Here is a 22,901-nt window from a genome sequence, read left to right on the forward strand (position 1 = left end):
TCCCTCTGCCTGTGTCTCTGCCTCTCTCTCTCTCTCTCTCTCTCTGTGACTATCATAAATAAATAAAAATTAAAAAAAAAAAAAAAAACATTTAAAAAAAAAAAAAAAGAACTGAACTTTAGAATAAAACCTCAAATAAAAATTACCGGGACACCGGGGTGGCTCAGTGGTTGAGCATCTGCCTTCAGCCCAGGGCTCCCTGCATGGAGCCTGCTTCTCCCTCTGCCTGTGTCTCTGCCTCTCTCTGTGTCTCTCATGAATAAATAAATAAAATCTTAAAAAAAAAAATTACCGTCAAAGGATTTTTTAGAGTAGCAAAAAACTGGATACAAACTCGATGTTCAATGATGTTAATCTATAATACCATGAACCAAATTATGACAGTATTATGACAGTTGAATATTATATGATTATTGCTTATTCTTTCCAAAATAAATATTTAGCCTAAATTGAATCAAGTTTCTACACCTAACTTGCAGTTTACCAGAATTCAGAGGAGTATTCTTCCCCACAGAGGAATATTTTAAATGACAAATGAAGAAGCAATCAGACAAATCCAGACATATCTGATCTCTTAACGTATCATTTAAAGCAAACAATAAAAAAGTGAGAGGGCTGTTTTAAATTAAGAGGAATTGAAGAAGAGGGCCTGGAGGGCTCAGTCAGTTAAATGTCTGCCTTTGGCTCAAGTCACAACCCCAGGGTCCTGGGATCAAGTCCCACATTGGGCTCCTTGCTCAGTGGAGCCTGCTTCTCCCTCTCCCTCTGCCCTCCCTCTCCTTCCTTCGTGTGCTTGCTGTCTCTCTCAAATAAATAAATAAAATTTGAAAAAAAAAAAGAGGAATTGAAGAAATATAAAAACCAAGTAAAACCACAAATCTTAATTGGATCTTGGTTTGAAAATAGAATAGCAATAAGATAGCTTTGAACAATTAAGAAATTTTGAGGGACACCTGGCTGGCTCAGTGGGTAGAGCATAGAACTCTGGATCTCAGAGTTGTGAGTTTAACCCCCATGTTGGGTATAGAGATCACTTAAAAACAAACTAAAAAAAAGAAAAAAAATTTTTTTAAAGAAATTTTGAATATGAGTTACATAGTATATACTACTAGTTGTTAAATTTCCTACATGTGGTATTGGTATTATAGTTACAAAAGGAAAAACTCTTAAGATACATACTGAAATACCCAGTGTTAAGTAGTCTGATATCTAAAACTCACTTTCAAATGTTTCAGAAAAAAGGGATCCCTGGGTGGCGCAGCGGTTTAGCGCCTGCCTTTGGCCCAGGGCGCCATCCTGGAGACCCGGGATCGAATCCCACATCGGGCTCCCGGTGCATGGAGCCTGCTTCTCCCTCTGCCTGTGTTTCTGCCTCTCTCTCTCTCTCACTGTGTGCCTATCATAAATAAATAAAAATTTTAAAAAAAAAATGTTTCAGAAAAAATATATTTATACATCTATAGAGATAGGCTGATAAACTAAAAATGTTATATGACAAAAATGTTATTAACTATGCTTACCATACTAGTCTTTCAACTTCTCTATTTCTGAAAATTCGCATTATAAAATTTCAGTAAGTAAAAAATGGTTGCTATAAAGACTAGGGATCCACATACCATAAATCAAATTTTCACCAAAATAATGTCCAGGTAATGTTCTTTATAACTTTGCTTTAATCTTTATTTAATAATGGCATGACTAGGAATTTATCCTATAGATATAATCATCAAGATGGACAAAAATAATTGCATAGAGAGGACTTCTACACAGCACTATTTCAATAGGAGAAGAAACGAAAGCAATTTGAAAGCTATTATCCTACAAGTAATCCTACGAAAAATAAAGCTAAAAGCTGTTAGTGACATAGGAAAATGCTCACACTATTAAAAACGATACAAAACTGTTAAACAATGAGATCACAACTACATAAAAGTATGTTTTGGGTTTTTTAAAAACCCTATTTTTTCCTAATCAGAACTCTACTCTAGGACCATTATGCAATGCATTTAATTGTCATGACTCTAGTCTCCATAAAGACTAGGAATTATTTCAAAAAAAAAAAAAAAAAAAAAAAGACTAGGAATTATTACAAGGTATGACATATTGCTAATCTAAAAAAAACAGGATAGGGGCTCCTGGGTGGCTCAATCAGTTGTCTGGCTCTTGGTTTTGGCTCAGGTTGTGATCTCACGGGTCATGGGATTGAGCTTCATGTAGGGGTCCACACTTAGTGAGGAGTCTGCTTGAAGATTCTCTCCCTCTGTCCCTCCCCCAACTCAAATGTCTCACTCTCTCAAATGAATAAATAAACCTTTAAAAAAAAAAAGTGGGGTGCCTGGGTGGCTCAGTTGGTTAAGTGTCTGCCTTTGGCTTAGGTCTTGATTCCAGGGCCCTGGAATTGAGCCCAGTTTTGGGCTCCCTGCTCAGTAGAGAGCCTGCTTCTCCTTCTCCCTCTGCCTGTCACTCCTCCTACTCTCTGTCATATAAATAAAATCTTTTAAAAAATTAAAAAATAAGGGTAGCCCTGGTGGCTCAGAGGTTTGGCACCACCTTCAGCCCAGGGCCTGATCCTGGAGACCCGGGATAGAGTCTCACTTCAGGTTCCCAGCGAGGAGCCTGCTTCTCCCTCTGCCTGTGTCTCTGCCTCTCTCTCTCTCTATTATGAGTGATTAAATAAAATCTTTAAAAAAAATTTAAAAATAATAACAAAAAAATTTTTTAAAGATTTTATTTATTTATTTGAGAGAGTGACAGAGCAAGCAGGAACAAGGTGGTGGGGGGATGGGTAGAGGGAGAGAGAAGCAGACTCCCCTCTGAGCAGGGAGCTGATGCGGGGCTTGATCCCAGGACCCTGGGATCATGACTTGAGCTGAAGGCAGATGCTTAACCACTTGAGCCACCCAGGCACCCCGGAATAACAAATTTTTTTAAATATGATGTGGATCCTGGATTGGATCCTCAAAAAAAGGTTATTAGTTGAATACTGGCAAAATCATTGGGGCACCTGGGTGGCTCAGCAGTCTAGCATCTGCCTTTGGCTCAGGACGTGATCCTGGTGTTCTGAGATCAAGTCCCGCATCAGGCTCCCTGTGTGGAACCTGCTTCTCCCTCTGCCTATGTCTCTGCCTCTCTCTGTCTCTCATGAATAAATAAATAAAAATTTAAAAAAAAAAAAAGAAAACTGCAAAATCAGAATGAAGTCTGAAGTTAGTTAATGGTAATGTATCAATATTAATCTTCTAGTTTTGACAAACATACCAAAGTTACATCAATGTTAACATTAGAGGTAACTAAACAAGTTTATTATTAAAAAAAAAAAAGAAAGAAAGAAACTACATAGACGTATAAAAAAACATTAACATCCAAATGTAGAAAGAGTTGTGGGGCAATTTGAATATGGGTAGACTAGGATGAGATGAGATGATTGATATTTAGCAAATTTACTTAAATATGTTAGAATTAACAGTATTGAAAATAATTTTAGGGGTGCCTGGGTGCCTCAGTGGATAAAGCATGTGACACTTGATCTTGTGGTTCCAGCCCCATATTGGGTGTAGAGATTACTTAAAAAAATGAAGTCTTTGGGCACCTTGGTGGTTCAGTCGGTTAAATGTCCAACTCCTCATTTCAGGTCAGGTCATGATCTCAGGGTTGTGGGATCAAGCACCACATTGGGCTCCAATCTGAGTGTGGAGACTGCTGGGGATTTGTTTTCTTTCTTCCCCCCCCCCCCCCCCGCTACCTCTCCCCCAGCTCGAGCTATCTCTGTCTAAAATAAATAAATAAAATCTTTAAAATACAATAAAATCTTTAAAAAAAAATAACAAAATAACCTTATTTTGTAATGCTTAATTACTCAAGGGTGAAATATGCTGAAATACTTTATCAACAATAAAAAATAAAGCAAATATGACAAAAGGTAATAACTGAATTATTGAAAACCATCCGAACTACCCAGGAGCCCCAATCATTATTAAATTTAAGTGACTGTTACCTGGGGAAGAGGGGGTCATTATGCAATTCTCTCTTTTCTGTGCATTTAAATTTTTTCATATAAAAAAGAAACTTCGGGGATCCCTGGGTGGCTCAGCGGTTTAACGCCTGCCTTTGGCCCAGGGTGCAATCCTGGAGTCCCGGGATCAAGTCTCTCTTCGGGCTCCCAGCATAGAGCCTGCTTCTCCCTCTGCCTGTGTCTCTGCCTCTCTATGTCTATCATGAATTTAAATAAATAAAATCTTTAAATAGATAGATAGATAGATTGATAGATAGATAGATAAGAAACTTTATTATTTTTTTTTAATTTTTATTTATTTATGATAGTCACAGAGAGAGAGAGAGAGAGAGAGAGAGAGAGGCAGAGACACAGGCAGAGGGAGAAGCAGGCTCCATGCACCGGGAGCCTGATGTGGGATTCGATCCTGGGTCTCCAGGATCGCACCCTGGGCCAAAGGCAGGCGCCAAACCGCTGCGCCACCCAGGGATCCCGATAAGAAACTTTAAAAGAAGGCTGCTTACTGATGACTTCCAGTCAATAACCATGATTTAAATAAACACCATTCCTTTAAAGGAATATTATTCTATTCTCTTTGCAACTGTTGTCTAAAAATCTAAATTAAAGAAAAAAATCTTTTAAGAAATTATCCTTAGGCAAAATAATTAAAGATACTTTAAAACCCAATGCAGAATCTTAATTCTTCATATATCAGTAGCTTTGAATTCATCAAGCTTCACCTTAATGTTATTAAGTTCCTTCTTTTATATGCAAATACCATAGAAAGGTTAGGTAGTTTCTGTCACCACCTCAATCTATTTAAACAGAACATCTCTCTCTTGAAGAGTAAGTTCTGGTACTGTGGAGTTGGAAGAGGAGGAGGAGACAACTTGAGACCAGGAAGCACTTGAAGAGGTAGGGTATGGAAAATACCTCACAGTGCCTGTGAGCAACCAGGGACCAAATCAGGGAACTGAAAATTGAGGAACGGGAGATGAAAAGAGAGCACTGCCAGAGTGTAAGAACAAAGACAAATTACTGACTGAAAACTGGAGCAGGGGCTAGCCTCCCACAGTTCCTGAGCCAAGCAAGTAAGGAAACAGGAAACTCTAGTGGAAGAAAAGCTTCATATTCCCACCTACAGTCCTCCTTCTCAGGGCTAGAGGATCCACATCTAGAGTTAGCATGGACCAGCTCCCAATAGGAAGAAAATAGCAATTATCTCCCCTCTGACCTCTGATGGGATTTGCTACCCTCATCTATTCTCTGTCCCTCATCTAGTGAGCTTGCTCTGTGATAAAGTGAACAAGATATTTGGGAAGTCTCCCTAAAATAAATCATTCTCTGAAAATATACTATGTGCCAGGGAGCTTAAAAACATTTAGGGATGGAACCCTGGGTGGCTCAATCAGTTGAGGGGCCAACTCCTGATTGGACTCCTGATCAGGTCACAATCTCAAGATCCTGAGATCAATCCCCATGGTGGGGTCCATGCTCAGTGGGAAGTCTGTTTGAGATTCTCTCCCTTCCCCTCTCCCTCTGCCCCTTCCCCAACTCTCTCTCTCTAAAATAAATAATAAATCTGAAAAAAAAACAAAAACAAAAACAGCATCACTTAGGGGGGACCTTGGTGGCTCAGTCAGTTGAATGCCCAACTCTTGGTTTCAGCTCAGGTCATGATCTCAGGGTCGTTGAGATCAAGCCCCATGTTGGGCTCCTAACTCAGCACAAAGCCTGTTTGTAAGTCTCTTTCTCCCTCTCCCTCTGCTCCTCCCCCTGCTCATGCGTATTCTCTAAAAATAAATAAATCTTTTTAAAAAAAAATTTTAAACTACGGGGGTACCTAGCTGGCTTACTCAGTACAGCGTTGAGTTTGAACCCCATGTGGGATGTGGAGATTACTGTAAAAAAAAAAAAAAAAAAAAAAAAAAATTTAAAAAATTTAAACTACAACAATCCTTCCAATAACACAGAAAGGAAGTTACTATTCTATCTTCTTTTCATAGATCGGCAAACTATGTTTCAAAGAAGATAGTTAAATGACCAAGGCACCAAACCAGAGGATGCTACAGCCAGGATTGACAATCATCTGATTCTAAACTCATGCTCTTTCCATTCCATTGTGCTGCCTCCTCAGCAAACTTCACATAGATCTGCCTATAATTTATGAGGAGCAAATCAGATATTCACCCAGGTATTTCTTTCTGGCCAGATATGGGTTCTAAAATTTACAGCGCAGAGATAGCACACGCAGCAAAACTAGAAAGGTTGTCCTCATCCTCCTAAAACACACTTGTAAAACAAAGCCTGGAGAACTTTTCACCTGTTCTGAAAGCTTCCTCACTTCCTCTAGAATGGAAGCAACAGGTCGACTCCTCTCCCGGCCACGTGTGAAAGGAACAATGCAGTAGCTGCACATGTTGTCACAGCCTCGCATAATAGACCTAGGAAGAAAAGCATCAAAACTTAGTAACAGAAGTAACAGGAGCCTTACTCCTCCTCAAGGAGCAGGACACAGCTACCTTGGCATTATCCTTTGGCTCTGAATCCTCTTGGCACCACATTCAGATTGGACCAATCTGAGGCATTTTAAAGGCAGACTTTTTTTTTTCTTTAAAAACTAGAATCTGGGGATGCCTGGGTGGCTCAGCAGTTAAGGGTCTGCCTTCGTCCCAGGGCATGATCCTGGGGTCCCGGGATTGAGGCCGTCGGGCTCCCTGCATGGGGCCTGCTTCTCCCTCTGCCTGTGTCTCTGCCTCTCTCTCTGTGTGTCTCTCATGAATAAATAAATAAAATCTTTAAAAAAAGAACTAGGGGGCAGCCCCAGTGGCACAGCAGTTTAGCGCTGCCTGCAGCCCAGGGTGTGATCCTAGAGACCTGGGATCGAGTCCCACATGAAGCTCCTTGCATGGAGCCTGCTTCTCCCTCTGCCTGTGTCTCTGCCTCCCTCTCTCTCTCTCTCTGCGTCTCTCATGAATAAATAAATAAAATCTTTAAAAAAAAAAAACTAGAATCTGGGGATCTCTGGGTGGCTAGGAGGTTTAGCACCTGCATTCAGCCCAGGGCGTGATCCTGGGGACTAGGGATTGAGTCCCACATCGGGCTCCCTGCATGGACCTTGCTTCTCCCTCTGCCTGTATCTCTGCCTCTTTCTCTCTGTGTCTCTCATGAATAAATAAAATCTTTAAAAAAAAAAAAAAAAAACTAGACTCTGATCACAAGATAGAAACCACATCATAATTGGTGGATACAGCAGTTACCCCGAAGGAGCACAGTGGTGAGAAAAATAGAGTGCAGATATACCACTCCTGGTATAAATATAAAATATAAATACACTGTTTGAACTTTTTTCATCTAGAGCAGAAAAAAAATATAGAATGTGTATAATAAAAAGAAACCTCAGATTTGAGACAGAGGGTTCTGGGACACCTCAGGGCATGGATCCATGAGGTCCAGGAATGGAGTCTCACAACAGGTTCCCTGCAAGGACCCTGCTTCTCCCTCTGCCTATGTCTCTGTCTCACTCTCTGTGTCTCTCATGAATAAATAAATAAAATCTTAAAAAAAAAAAAAAAAAGACAGAGGGTTCCATATTTCTCACTCATTCCTAAACCAATTATTATGGTATATAAATTAAATCACTCTCTTTCTTCCATTTGCATCCTGTATTTGAAAGCCTCAAATTATGTTAAGGAAATAATTATGAATATGTATCAAAGATGTTCACTGAAGAACTGTTAGATAAATGTTAGTTATTATTTTCATTAAGCATTCCAACAATGCCATTAAAATGACAGAGGTTGGCAAACTTTCTATAAACAAACAGAAAATTAATTAATTAAATTAAATTAAATTAAATTAAATTAAATTAAATTAAATTAAAATTAAAAAACAATCAGTAAATATCTTGGGCTTTGCAGACCATACAGTCCCTGTCCCTACTCAATTGCTGTTATAGTAGCAAAAGCAGCCATGGGTAACATATAAACAAATGAGCATGGCTATATTTCAACAGAACTATATTTACAAAAAACAGGCTGTAATTTTTTTTGCCAATTTGCCAAACTCTGTTATAGAAAATTTAATGCCATGAGAAATGTTCACCATTTATAATAAGGTTATAAAACCAAGTAAATTGGGATGCCTGGGTAGCATAGTCTGTTAAGCATTAGACTCTTGGTTTCAGCTCCGGTCCTGGGATCTCACAGCCCTGGGATCAAGCCCATCAGACTCCGCTTAGGATTCCCTCTCCTCTCTTCATCCACTCCTCCCCACTGTGCTCCCCAACCCCCTCTAATGAATAAATAAATTTTTTAAAAAAATAATTTAAAAATTAAAAATTCCAAGTAAATCAAGAGCCAATTTTTACAAATAAATGTAGATATAAAGCATATACAGAAATAATATCACAAAATGATAACTGTTCATCATTAGGTGTTTGGAATAGATGATTCTGACTTTCTTCATGTTTTTTCTATCTTCTCCACATATTCTTCAACAAATATGAACTCTTGTCACTAGAATTTACTACTTTTTTTCCAGTTAAAGTTCAGGAAGAAAAAAAAGGAATAGGAAAGCTGACGATATTTTTTAAGTAAAAAATTAAGAGTATACAAAGAAGGGTAAGAAAGACCCCATATCATGTTTATGAATGGATATGCAAAGAATACTTCTAAAAGAATAATACAAAAAATTACTAACAAGGCTATCTCTGAGAGACTGGTATGACAGGTGAGGGAGTCTGACTTCATCATTTTTTAGTTTTTTATGTTTTGTACTATATGCATGTATTAATTGTTTTAACACAGTAAAATTAGCGCTTTTTTTTTGTAAATAGACTCCACACCCAGCAGAGAGCCAAACACAGGGTTAAACTCATGACCCTGAGATCAAGACTTGATCCGAGATCAAGACTCAGACACAGGATACCTGGGTGACTCAGTGGTTGAGTGTCTGCTTTGGGCTCAGGGTGTGATCCTGGGGTCCTGGGATCAAGTCCCATATCAGGCTCCCTACAGGGAGCCTGCTTCTCCCTCTCCCTATGTCTCTGCCTCTCTCTGTGTCTCTCATGAATGAATGAATGAATGAATAAATAAATAACTCAGACACTTAACCAACTGGCACCCTTAACATTATTTTAAAAGTGAGAAAGGAGAGGATCCTTGGGTGGCTCAGCGGTTTAGCACCTGCCTTTGGCCCAGGGTGTGATGTTGGAGTTCCTGGATCAAGTCCCACATAGGGCTCCCGGCATGAAGCCTGCTTCTCCCTCTGCCTGTGTCTCTGCCTCTCTCTCTCTCTTTCTCTCTCTCTGTCTCTCTCATGAATAAATAAATAAAATCTTTAAAAAAAATGAAAAAGGAGGAGCACATGGGGGGCACAGTCGGTTGGACATCCAACTCTTGGTTTTAGGTCAGGTCATGATCTTACGGTTCTGAGATCGGGCTCTGCAATCTGTGAGGAGTATGCTTGAGACTCTCTCTCTGCCCCTCCCTATTCCCACCCCCAACCCCAGCTCATGTGTATGCACTCTCTTTTCTCTCTCTCTCTAAAATAAATAAATAAATAAAAGAGAAAAAGGAGGTGTTCACTCCCGGCCTCTTGGGTGGTGTTCTCACACGAAAGCAGAAGTAGCACTAGGGCTTGTCTGGACTGGCATGACATCAGCATAAGTCTCATCCAGAGAGAGCAGCACATTGGCAGCTTGTTGGCCTGACTCAGCAACAGCCAGCAGTCGAGGAAGGTCCCGATAGGCATCTGGACCTGCCAAAATATCCACCATTTTCTCCCTGTTGAGAATCTCCTCCTTCAATCTCTCAGCCATGCAGCCTGGAAAGGAAAAAAAAAAAAAAGAGCACCTGTTTCCAAATTCATCTATTCTCATGGCTACTTCTCAGTACACATATCTCCAACTATGATCAGAGACAAAGGCACAGAAACTTCACAGAGTTTAGCATTAGCATCATCACTCCTCAGATTTGCCCAATACTTCATAGCACTAGAACTTGCATCTTCCTATACAAGAAAACCACAGGAAGCAAGCAACTAAAGAAACTCAATTAAATACTCAGAAAAAATTAAACCATCCCCAAAAAACATTTCTAAACATGAACCATCTCTTCTTCTTTTTTTTTTTTTTTTTTTTTGAACCATCTCGTTTTTCAACTGAAATTTACTTGGTACTCCAAATAAAAAAATATTTTTTTCAGGAACTTATTTTTAAAAATAAAACTTACATACAACGGCACTTATATCTTTTATCCCTTTTTTTGCCCATAATGCTCAGTAAAACCTTTAAGAAATGAATTAACTATGTATGCTGCTATTTTCTGTATCCTAAAAAACCCACTGTTTATTTGTAGGGCTATAGAATTTCAAAGTCTAGGGGCACCTGAGTGGCTCGGTCAGTTAAGCGTCTAATTTCGGCTTAGGGGGATCCCTGGGTGGTGCAGCGGTTTGGCGCCTGCCTTTGGCCCAGGGCGCGATCCTGGAGACCCGGGATCGAATCCCACATCAGGCTCCCTGCATGGAGCCTGCTTCTCCCTCTGCCTGTGTCTCTGCCTCTCTCTCTCTCTGTGACTATCATGAATAAATAAATAAAATCTAAAAAAAAAAATAAGTTTTAATTTCGGCTTAGGTCATGATCTCCAAGTCCTGAGACCAAAACCCACATTGGGCTCTCTGCTCAGCAAAAAACCTGCTTCTCCCTCTCCATTTCCCCTATTTGTGCTCTCTGGCTCTATCTCTCTGTCAAATAAATGAATAAAACCTTTAAAAGAAAAAAACAGTTCAAATGACGAATTTTATCTTACATATATTTTACCATAATAAAAAACAAAGTATCTAGGAGATTTCTGAAATTCCTAACAAAGATATAACCAGGGACTTCTATAATGAAGGAACTGAAATGAAACATTTCAGCAAATCCTTCTAATCTTCTACATCACTTAGTACATTAATCTGTATAATAGGATATGCTCCAACTATGTTTTGACCCATCATCAAAAGAAATTAATTTAATTATTCCACAATGGGCAGTCTGTTTTAAAGTTAAACACATTAACTAAATTCTGAGACCAAGAGGGTACAGATTATTCATTTTTTAAATATGCTTCCCAATTATCCACATCAGAGCTGTACTACAGAACTTTCTAAGATGATAGAAATGTTCTTTATCTGTGCTGTCCAAACTGTTAACCACTAATTAAGTGTGGCTAGTGAGCAGTCAATATGTGGCTAGTGAGAGTGAAAAAGTGAATTTTTAATATTACTTTATTTTACTTAAATTTTTTTTTAAGTTTTTTTTTTAGATTTTATTTGAGAGAGAGAGAGAGCACGCAAGAGCAGGAAGAGCTGCAGGGAGAGGGAGAGGGACAAGCAGGCTCCCCGCTGAGCAGGGAGACTGAAGCAGGGCTGGATCCCAGGAACTGAGGATCAGGACATGAGCGGAAGGCAGATGCTTAAGCCACTAAGCTACCCAGGTCCTCAAAGATTTTTTTTTTTTTTTTTAAATAATCTGTATACCCAACATGGGACAGCAACTCACAATCCTGAGATCAAGAGTTACATGCTCCACCAACTGAGCCAGCCACGGGTCCCTAATTTTAGTTAAAGTTAAATAACCACACGTGGCTAGTGGCTACCGTACTGGTCAGTGCAGATCTAGATCTTCGCTTGGGCATATATCAGGAGTCAAGATGAAAGGTGCCTCTGCTATAAATTCATGCTGCTCTTTCATATTCCAAACTCTCTCCTATCCATAACTCTACACTGCCATAAGCCACATCAGACTCTAGGAAGGACAGGCCACTTTCTGAGTACCTATTACTTCAAGGAACTATGAAAAGCCCTTTTATGAGCTTTACCTCATTTAACCCTACAGCCTCTGACATCAAACACAAGAATTACATGAGGTGTATAATAGTTCTTCAAACACTAGGAATCCAGCCTCTAAGGGTTTCCCAAGTATCAAAACACAAAATCTGCAAATTACCGGATACCTAGAATCCCAATCCTCAGAGGTACTCGGGAGCGGAGCCGTTTGGTCTTCAGGGCTTTAAGCTGTTGTAAACGATTCCAGATGGTCTGCTCTGCCTTCTCCCTACAAAAATCAAAAGAGGCAGAACTGAACCTCAAAATAAACTATAGCACAAGCTAAAAGAGTAGGACAATGGAAACAAAATTAAAACAAACTTCAACTTTTTAAATGAAAATCTATCTTTTAGGTTAAGGAAGATAGGCAGGGAGCCAACTGAAGAAGCATCACTTGCTGTAATTTACCATTCCCACAATGACACCCTTCCTGAATATCTCCAAACCTGACAAGCCTTTTAGTCAAATTCAGAAACAATCTACTTCACAAAACCTCACAGAGTTTTGCCTACTCTTCAAATGCCCTATCACTTCAACTATATTTTTTCCTATAGTTATAGCAACTTCTCTTTGATTTTTTACATAGTGCTTTCTGCCAGACGTTAGACCTATGCTGTGTCTCTGCCTTAGTTCCCGTATCAGACTAAGCTCCTTAAAGCCAAGCTCCATGGAAGGATTCATTTCTGAATCTCCCAAAGCCATGTAGTTCAGTATCTTATAGCAGAAACACTCCAAACAAAAATGTTGGATTATATATAGTAATACTAAGGAAACATTAACACTAATACCTTGTACACAAAAACAAAGTAAGAAACAGTATGTTCACTTCTGAGGAATGCCACCATCTCTGCACTGACTGCACCCTAACCCTTATGATATGAATTGTATCATAAACACGTGCCATTACCTGCAAGAGAAACCTTAGGAAAAGTTGGATGCCTCTGCATATTCTCAGTTCCCTCATCTATAAAACAGGTTTGATAACAGCACTTACTTCATAGGGTTGTTGTGAGAATTAATGCATGTACAATGCTCAGCACAAGACCTAGTACACAGTACATTCTCAGCAAATGCTAACCCAGTTCTATCAATGCTATCTCCACTGCAGTAAAATTGCAAGTCCACTGACTCATCTCCACAGCCTGGCACTGTTAACTCTGGCATAAAATATATTCACTCTCTAAGTAAAGAACAAACTCCTACCTGATGGAACATGTGACAAGGAGGATCACATCAGCCTAAGTGGAAAACAAGGGGAAAAAAAGGAAAATTATGATCTTTGCAATCTCCTTATAGAATCACTACTCATTGTCCTTTTTTAATTACTGTGGTAAAACATACATACCATAGAATTTACCATTTTAACCATTTTTAGGTATATAGTTCAGTAACATTAACTACATTCACCATCACCACCACCACTACCAAGCTCCAGAACCACTGGGGAACTCCCAACTAAAACTCTGTACCCATTAAACACTAATTCCCCATTCTCCTCCACCTCACAGCCCATTTTTAACTTAGTTCCTTGCCTAAAAGTGAGCACCACCATAGAAGTTTCAAAAATAACTGAAACAAAAATATACCTTAGTTCTATGCTACACACTTTACTCAAGGGAACTCACTCTCACCAGGCCATACCCTATTTCTGAAGCCGTATCTAAAAAGTGGCACAAGGGCACCTGGGTGGCTCAGTGGTTGGGCATCTGCCTTCAGCTCAGGGCATGATCCCAGAGTTCCGGGATTGAGTCCCACACGGGGCTCCCTGTGAGGAGCCTGCTTCTCCCTCTGCCTTATCTCTGTCTCTCTATATCTCTCATGAATAAACAAATAAAATCTTTTTAAAAAATAAAAACTGGCACAATAAAAGTCTCACCCAGGCCCAGAAAACAATGGAAGGAGAAAATGCATGTACCTCTTGGAGGTTCCTGGTCCGCAGGTAGCCACTCTTCTGTAAGACAGACCAGGCTATCTCTGTGTCATTCACATTCATCTGGCAGCCATAGGTCTCCAGATAGACTGCAATAAGAGAGGGATTCCGCAGTAGGCAGACTAAACGGGACCACATGTCTCAAAAGGTCTCCTTCCCAAATGCCCCAGAAACATCTGAGGGAACTGGTTGTCCACTAAATCTCCTGTTGCCTCAATTCTAAGACACCATTAAGTTGTACCCTGAATCAATGACTTTCAGAACAAAAGAAATACTATGGGATCCCTGGGTGGCGCAGCGGTTTGGTGCCTGCCTTTGGCCCAGGGCGCGATCCTGGGGACCCGGGATCGAATCCCACATCGGGCTCCAGGTACATGGAGCCTGCTTCTCCCTCTGCCTGTGTCTCTGCCTCTCTCTCTCTCTCTCTCTGTGACTATCATAAATAAATAAATAAATAAAGTAAAAATTAAAAAAAAAAAAAAAGAAAAGAAAACCAAGAGAAAAAAAGAAATAATTTTTAAAAGAAAAAAAGAAACATTGGGAGTTTTTTTAAACCTTCCTTGGCTCACTTTCTTGTCTTAAAAAAAGAAAACACCAATATTTATGTCAGAGAACTGAGGGGAACAAAAAATATATATATTTATATATATATAAAGGACAAAATACCTAGCAGGAGTCACAAGATGTACATATTCCTTTTTTTTTTCAAGATTTTATTTATTTATTCACAAGAGAAAGAGAGAGAGAGAGAAGGAGAGAGAGAGAGACAGGCAGAGGAAGAAGAAACAAGCTCCATGCAGGGACCCCCATGTGGGACTTGATCCCAGGACTCCAGGGATCACGCCTTGAGCTGAAGGCAGACGTTCAACCACTGAGCCACCCAGGCATCCCCATACTTGATTTACTAATTCAACTCCTAGATAGTTATCCTGGAAAAAAAAATTAATAGGAGATATATATATAGATAGATAGATAGATAGATACATAGATACATATATAGATAAATATACACACACATTTATATTCATATGCATGGGTGTATATATGAACAGACATAGCATCACTTATAAAAATTTTTAAAACAATTTAATGTCCAACTTTAGGGGACAGGTACATCATAGTACAGCTCAATGTAATATTTTGTACCAATTTTTAAAAATTTAATTACGGGGGCACCTGGGTGACTCAGTCAGTTAAGCATCTGCCTTTGGCTCAGGTCATGGTCCCAGAGTCCCAGGATGGAGCTCAGTGGGGAGTCTGCTTCTCCCTCCCCGCTCTGCCTGCTATTCCCCCTACTTATGCATTCTTTCTCTCTCTCTCTGTTAAATAAATACATAAAATCTTTTTAAAAAATTTTTTTAAATTTTAAAGTGGTGCCTGGGTGGCTCAGTTGGTTAAGCAACCTGATTCTTGATTTGGGCTCAGGTCATGATCTCAGGGTCACGGGAGAGAGCCCTGCATGGGGCTCCACAGTCAGTGGGGAGTCTTATTAAAGATTTTCACTCTGCCCCTCCACCTACTCACATGAGCATGCATACACACACTCCCTCTCTCTCTAATAAATAAATTTTAAAAAAGAAGAAAATCAGGTTCGGCATAAAGAGGGAATTCCTACAGCACGAATTGTGAAAACTGTCTTATGACTTAAGACCTAAAAACATCTAAATATCACAACAGAGGGATGCCTGGGTGGCTCAGTGGTTTGAGCGTCTGCCTTTGGCTCAGAGCATGATCCTAGGATCAAGTCCTGCCCAGGCTCTACACAAGGAGTCTGCTTCTCCCTCTGCCTATGTCTCTGTCTCTCTCATTGTGTCTCTCATGAATAAATAAATAATATCATAAATAAATAAATATCAGAACAGAGATTATAGGGTTTCCAAAGGTAACTAAAGAGAGAACTCCCCAGAACTTCTACCCCCACCACCAGTCACATGGACCAAAAGTATGAGTTTATTTTTTTTTTAAGATTTTATTTATTTAGGATCCCTGGGTGGCGCAGCAGGCGCAGGTGGTTTGGCGCCTGCCTTTGGCCCAGGGCGCGATCCTGGAGACCCGGGATCGAATCCCACATCGGGCTCCGGGTGCATGGAGCCTGCTTCTCCCTCTGCCTGTGTCTCTGCCTCTCTCTCTCTCTCTCTCTGTGACTATCATAAATAAATAAAAATTTAAAAAAAAAAAAAAAAGATTTTATTTATTTAGGGGCATCTGGGTGGCTCAGTTGGTTACGCATTTGCCTTCAGCTCAGGTCATGATCCCAGGGTCCCGGGATCAAGCCCATCAGGCTATCTGCTCAGCAAAGGACCTGCTTCTCCCTCTCCCTCTCCTTGCTCTGCCTACTTGTGCCCTCTCTCTCTCTCTCTCTCTGTCAAATAAATAAAATCTTAAAAAAAAAAAAGATTTTATTTATTTGAAAGAGAGAGGAGACAGAGTGCACCAAGTACGCACATGCTAGGCAGAGGGGCACAGGGAGAGGGACAAGCAGACCCTGCTGAGCACAGAGCACTACAGGGGGTTCAGTTGGTTCAGTCAGATACTTAACTGATTGGGGCAGCCCTGGTGGCTCAGTGGTTTAGTGCCGCCTTCAGCATGGGGTGTGATCCTGGAGACCTGGGATCGAGTCCCACATCAGGCTCCCTGCATGGAGCCTGCTTCTCCCTCTGCCTATGTCTCTGCCTCTCTCTCTCTGGCTGTCATGAATAAATAAATAAAATCTTAAAAAAAAAAAAAAAAAAAAAAGATACTTAACTGATTGAACCAACCAGGCACCCCAAGTTTCTTTATATTAATGTTACTTTATGAAGTCTCTGACAATTCCATAACTAGCAGCTATTCCCAGACTATTAATCCTCCAAATAAATAAAAAAATAATTAAGAATCAGGCCGTCGATGCTGGAAAGGAGCAGAGCAGGAAGTCCAAAGAGAGAAGAAAAATAAAACCAACCTTTTCTCTGCCTCCCTAAAAGTTCTTCCACTGTGACATAGGGGGGTGGGTCCTCCATGTCTGGCTTCTCTTGAGGAGCTGAAGCACTTCTTAAAAAATGCTGAAAAGTTGGCCCAGTGGCCAGCCTGGAGCTGAAATCCTTCCGAACTCCATCTTCCTGCTGCTTCTCTGGACTGGGACATGCAGTGCTGGGGAGATTACTAAGTGCCCTGCAGGTCCTGAGCAGCAGCCAGGACATAGAAGCCAAGGGCCCCCACTTCTGTGCTTGCAGGACACACTGTAAAGGATGCATGGCACTAAATCAGCAGCCCAAAGTCTGCAAAAGAATAACAGGTATCACCAACATTTATTGAACACTATATACAGGGTAATGCTTTAAAAGCTTCCAGTGTACTAGTATTATTTAATACACAAAAACACAAGATACACTTAATATTATCCTTATTTTGCAAGTTTAAAAAAACTGGGGCAACTTGCCCAAGATCACACTAAGAAATGCTAGGTAAGATACAAATCTAGGTAGTTTTCAAAACAAAGGAGTGGTAGAGATCAGATGAGACAGTGCAACAATATAAGAAGCATCTTGTACTGTAAATAAAAAAATGCTTTTAGAAAAAAAAAAAAAAGAAGAAGAAGCATCTTGTGGGCAGCCCTGGTGGCTCAGTGGTTTGGCGCCGGCCTTCACCCTGGGGTGTGATCCTAGAGACCCAGGATCGAGTCCCATGTCGGGCTCCCTGCATGGAGCCTGCTTCTCCCTCTGCCTGTGTTTCTGCCTCACTCTCTCTCTCTCTCTGTGTCTCTAATAAATAAATAAATAAAATCTTTAAAAAAAAAAAAGAAGAAGCTCTTGTGCCAGGAACAGTTTCAAGGGCTTTCCTGTAACAATTCATTAAATCTTCACAGCAATCCTCAGCAAAATAGACAATAGACACTATTATTTTTTTTATTTTATTTATTTATTTATGATAGTCACAGAGAGAGAGAGAGAGAGGCAGAGACACACAGGCAGAGGGAGAAGCAGGCTCCATGCACCGGGAGCCCGACGTGGGATTCGATCCCAGGTCTCCAGGATCGCGCCCAGGGCCAAAGGCAGGCGCCAAACCGCTGCGCCACCCAGGGATCCCTAGACACTATTATTATCCCCATTCAGAGATGAGGAAATAGATGCAGAGGGCTGAGGAACTTACCTAAGCTCCCACCAAAGCAACAGAGCCAGGACTCAAATGAAGGTCTATATGACTACAAAGCCCATGCTCCTAGCCACCTTGCTACATTGCCTCCCAGTACTATGAAAACCACTTACTATCTGAGGGCATCTTCCTTTGAGTTCCTTCAAATGGAAAGTATCTAACATGGGGTACCGTATGTCTGATCAGTGACTCCTACCCTTCAAGATCTCGAATTACTCGCCTTTAAACTTTCTACCGAGGCCCTATCACACATAGCTAGGAGGATGGAAAACAAGCATGCTCTTTATAGAGGGCAATTTGCCACTTGCCACCAAAGTTACAAACACACAAACCCTTGGAGCAAGCAGTTCCATTTCTAAATATTTATCCTACAGATACAGTCTTACATGTGCAAAATGACCCATGTATATGGATACTCAATGCAGCAGCAAAGGTACGGAAAATATCTAAATGTCATCAAAAGGGGAGTAGTTAAAGAAGTCATAGCACATCCATGCAATAGGATCAAATCCAACTGTTAGAAAGTAAGGCTGTACCTATACATGACAAAAACAAGGAAGCAAGGCGCTCAATAGTACCTTAGTGTGCTCTACTTTAATCTGCAGTGGGGGAGGAGAGAGTACAGGAATACTAAGGTACACACTTGTAAATGAACATAGTTATCTCTACAATGCATAAGAAACAGTGGTTGCGGGACAGGTGGTTCAGCGGTTTAGCGCTGCCTTCAGCCCAGGGTGTGATCCTGGAGACCGGGGATCGAGTCCCACGTCGGGCTCCCTACGTGGAGCCTGCTTCTCCTTCTGCCTGTGTCTCCTCTCTCTCTCAAATAAATAAATAAAATCTTAAAAAAAAAAAAAAAAGAAACAAACAAACAAACAGTGGTTGCCTCCCAGGAAGGAACTCAAGTGACCCAAAGTACAAGGGATGGAGACAGAATTCCCACCACACATCCTTCAGGGACCTCGGGATCTCCAGCCTGACTGCCTCACTCCAGTCACAGCATTTTTGTACTGATCTTCACTAGCTTCTAGGCCGTTATATACGCTGTACTCTCTGGCCAGCCTATCTTCTCTCTGACTCAGCCAACTCCTGTGCTTTTAAGGCCTCTGCCTCCTCCCAAAAGCCTGTCCTGACCACCATTCTCAAAGTCCAGGTTGGGGTCCTCCACGAGGTTCCCAAAGCCTCCCAATGTCTATCTCACGACTCCTCACACTTTGCTGTCAATGACGACTTACACTTCGGCTATCCCTTACAGACTGGGAGGTCCCTAAAAACAGGGAACAATCTTTCATTTCTACATCTCAGCGTCTCCCATGCAGGAACTGGCTCATGGCAGGTGCTGTACGGGTAAAATGAGCAGATGGAGTCTTACCTCTCTAACTCGGCCACCTGCTGGATACGCACGCCGCCAGCCCTTTGGGCAGGCGCAGTGCTAACCTACATTCAAGTATCAGAGGATAACAGACTTCAGTGTGAGCTTCCAAGTCACTCTTTTCTGCCCCCTTACTCGCTGTGTGACCTTGGGCAAGTCAAATTCCTATCTCTGATCTGCCAATTCCACACGTGTAAAGAGATAAAGGCAGTTTATCCCCCAGGCCCCGGAGGTATCGTGAGAATTAAAGATGTTAAAAATCCAACGTGGCACACAGTACATCTTCAGTAACCGCACCTGTGCAGCCGGCACTCCCTTTCCTGGGAGATACACGGCCTCCGGACTCACAGTGGGCCCCAGCTGCTGCGGAGCCAGGTAACCCTGGGCACCTGGGGACCGAGCTCCCACTGCTCCAGGAGTAAGATGCGGAGAATAGTAAGATCAAATGTGATGATACAAATGCAATGTTTGCAAAGCAGTGTGGGGAGCCACGAGGTGGAGAGGGGCGGGGGCTCAAATAACGACGACACAGCAGCTTCATCTCAACAGAAGTAAACCTAACGATAAAACCTCCCACACGTTCCGCTGGGGTGACTACAATGCTGCAGGCGCGGTGCTCCGCGCTTCCCACGGATTCCCGTGTGCGAGCCTCACGGCAACAATGCAGAGCAGGTTCTATCGTCCCCACCTCACGGGTGACGAGGCTGAGGCTGAAGGACAAGGAGGCGACGTGCCCAAGGTCACAGGGAAATAGGCAGCGGGGCTGGGGCGCGAACCCCGACAGTCTGACTCCAGCGCCCCCGCCATCCTCCCCTGTGCGGGGCTCCGCCGCCCTCTGGCCCCAAGAACCGGCCACCTCCGCCGACCGCCCGGCTCACCTCCCGCAAGCCGAGCGCCCGGCGACAGAAGCTCCCCTAGGCCCGCGGGATGCCGCCTCAGCCTTCCGCGGCTAAACGCGCACACGGGCGACTTCCGTCCCGGGCGCTCCGGCGGAAGCGGAAGTGCTTCTCCCTGTGCGGTCCGGGTGGGTCCCGGGCCGGGTTTTATGATACCGCTGCCACGCTGAGCCGAGTGAGCGGTCGACCCTCGTCGTGGCTTCCGAGTGCTCGGAACGGTGTGAGTGAGGAGTAGTGTGTTCCGAGTTGTAAAATACACACCGGATGTCGCAGGAAGAGTGCAAAATAATCAATCGTTTTCATATTGCTTACGTGTTGAAACAATATGTGGGATATACTGGGTTAAATAACTATAAATTAGTTTCGCGGCACCCAGCTGGCTCAGTCAAGGGAGCACATGCTCTTGATCTTAGGTTGTGAGTTCGAGTCCCCCGTTGGATGTAGTAGAGATTATACTTAAAAAATAAGATAAAATCATTTTTTTAAAAACGGTAAAACTTTGGGCGGCCCGGGTGGCTCGGCGGTTTAGCGCCCCCTTCAGCCCAGGGCGTGATCCTGGAGACCCGGGATCGAGTCCCACATCAGGCTCCCTGCATGGAGCCTGCTTCTCCCTCTGCCTCTCTCTGTGTCTCTCATGAATAAATAAATAAAATCTTTATTTAAAAAAATAAAAATAAATTAGTTTCACTTGTTTCTTTTTTTTTTTTTTTTGATGTGGCTACTGGGAAATTTTAAAGATTTACTTATTTATGATAGGCAGAGACACAGGCTGTATACAGGGATCCTGATGTGGGACTCGATCCCAGGTCTCCAGGATAGCGCCTTAGCCCAGAGGCAGGCGCGAGGCCGCTGAGCCACCCAGGGACCCCCACTACTGGGAAGTTTTAAATTGCATACGTGGCTCACGACCTCTTTCCACCGGACAGCGGTGCGCTGTAGGTTGAAGACGTCCCATTCACTGTTCCAGCCTGGACTCAGAGTCCAGATGCATAGGGGGCACCTCCCCTTAGGTATCTAATGACTAATTTAATACAGAACTCTTCAAGGACGCCTGGCTGGCTCAGTGGTTGAGCGTCTGCCTTTGGCTCAGGTCATGATCCTGGGGTCCTGGAATCAAGCCCCATGTTGGGTTCCCTGCTCGGCGGGGAGCCTGCTTCTGCCCCTCCCCCATCTCTCTCAAATAAAATCTTTAAAAATAAAAAAAGAGAGACTTTGTGTTTTATTGACTCAGAGCTCATCACTCTTCCACTGAAAACACTAGGTGGCTTGTCACAGCTGTTACAATAAAATCCAGATTTCCTACTGTGTCCTAGGGCCTGTGGGATCTGGTCTGCTTACTTTTGCTTCTCCAACTTACTTCTAATATGTTCTCTCTAATTGACTACACATCAACTCCCTCCGTAACTTTGCTTTGCTCCTTCAGTAAATACGCCAATCACGTGTCTATATGAGAGTCTACTTAATGTTCTCTTTCTGGAATGCTCTTTCCCTCAAGACTGTTTTTGCCTGGCCCCGTCTTGTCGTCTTGTCGTTCTTCATGTCTCAGCTTAAATACGAGCTCTAAGAGAGGCCCTCCCTGACCACCCCCGTGTAACCTGCTCCTATCACTATCACATCATTTTCCTCACAGCACTTGTCACTATCCAAAATGATGGTGTCATTTGTTTACTTGCTATTGCTGGTTCCCCAGGCTTTCAGGTCCCTGAGAGCAGGGACACATTCTTGTCTTGTTTGTTGCAACATCCCCGGGATCTAGCACAGATTCTAACTCGTGAAAGAGCTTAATAAGTCATTGCTGAATGAATAAATGATTTGCATTATATTTCAATTTGGGTTCCCCAGAAATAGACCTGAGACAAGGATTTGAGTGTAAGTAGGTGGTCTCAGGAAACACTAATGGGGTAGTTAGGAAATGAGACAGGAACAGGATTGGGGTGATAGCCAATAAAGAATGTTACCATGGTGGGCATCTGGGTCTTAATTCTGTTGGGGAGTCCTGGAAAACAGTGCAGTACATACAACTCAGAATTATTTCACCCAAGAAGAGAGGAAGTTAAAGTAGTTACATGTTAGCAGTCATGGTAGAAAGATGCTCCTGTGTATATTTAGTTCCTCAGCACTTCTGTCTGCACAGGGGGGGTTGTGATTTGGAAGAAAACCCTGTGTCAGTAAGATGTAGACACTGGCCCCAGCACTCCAAATTAGTAAGACTTTGGAGGCTCTGCTGCCATGATTTCTTTGCCTACTCATTAGAACTCTATAAACTTATTATTGTCCACTTTAAGGCAAGAAAACTGGAAATACAAAAGGTAGACACATGCTGAAGCTTGCACAACTAGTGCATGGCTTAACTGGGATCCACCCACAGGCCAGTCTAACCCCAAAGCACTATTCTTACCACTGACTGACTAAATGAAAGTCAGACTGGCTGGTTCCCACTGAGGCTTTGACACCATGATAGCCAAGTCCAAATTAATCACTCTTACTGATTCCCAGTTTCTTTGCCAATAAAGTGGCTGCTATTTGGAGAATACTCTGCACTGGGGGGTCAGAGGATGGAAAGACAAATAAGGAGAGCATTTAGAAATCTGTGGCAATTGCCCAAAGATTGTGGCGTCCAGGACCATTGTGCTGTCTTGGGGTTGTGAGGATGATGGAAACAAAACTAGATTTCAGGAGTTTGAAACATACTGGAATTAAACTCATACTGTC

General features: G+C 42.1%; 1 protein-coding gene across 6 annotated transcripts in view; it reads right to left on the reverse strand.

Annotated features, from left to right (window-relative positions):
* CDK5RAP1 (CDK5RAP1 mitochondrial tRNA methylthiotransferase) overlaps positions 1 to 20,317 on the reverse strand; it is a 40,926-nt gene extending 20,609 nt beyond the window's left edge. For 3 of the 6 annotated variants that reach the window (XM_077872752.1, XM_077872754.1, XM_077872749.1), the window contains exons 1-7: positions 20,172 to 20,317; positions 16,732 to 17,047; positions 13,776 to 13,879; positions 13,064 to 13,098; positions 11,989 to 12,089; positions 9,607 to 9,817; positions 6,315 to 6,435 (exon numbers count right to left, since the gene is read on the reverse strand). In XM_077872752.1, coding sequence (XP_077728878.1) covers positions 6,315 to 6,435; positions 9,607 to 9,817; positions 11,989 to 12,089; positions 13,064 to 13,098; positions 13,776 to 13,879; positions 16,732 to 17,023 — 864 coding nt within the window. In that variant the 5' untranslated portion in view covers positions 17,024 to 17,047; positions 20,172 to 20,317. Of the gene's footprint in view, positions 1 to 6,314; positions 6,436 to 9,606; positions 9,818 to 11,981; positions 12,090 to 13,063; positions 13,099 to 13,775; positions 13,880 to 16,731; positions 17,048 to 18,499; positions 18,758 to 20,171 lie in introns of those variants that run through there. The other 3 variants (XM_077872751.1, XM_077872750.1, XM_077872753.1) reach the window with 3 other exon arrangements.
* Positions 20,318 to 22,901: the final 2,584 nt, after the last annotated feature.

This window comes from Canis aureus, chromosome 26, assembly GCF_053574225.1.
Source record: "Canis aureus isolate CA01 chromosome 26, VMU_Caureus_v.1.0, whole genome shotgun sequence".
Classification (NCBI taxonomy): Eukaryota; Metazoa; Chordata; class Mammalia; order Carnivora; family Canidae; genus Canis; species Canis aureus.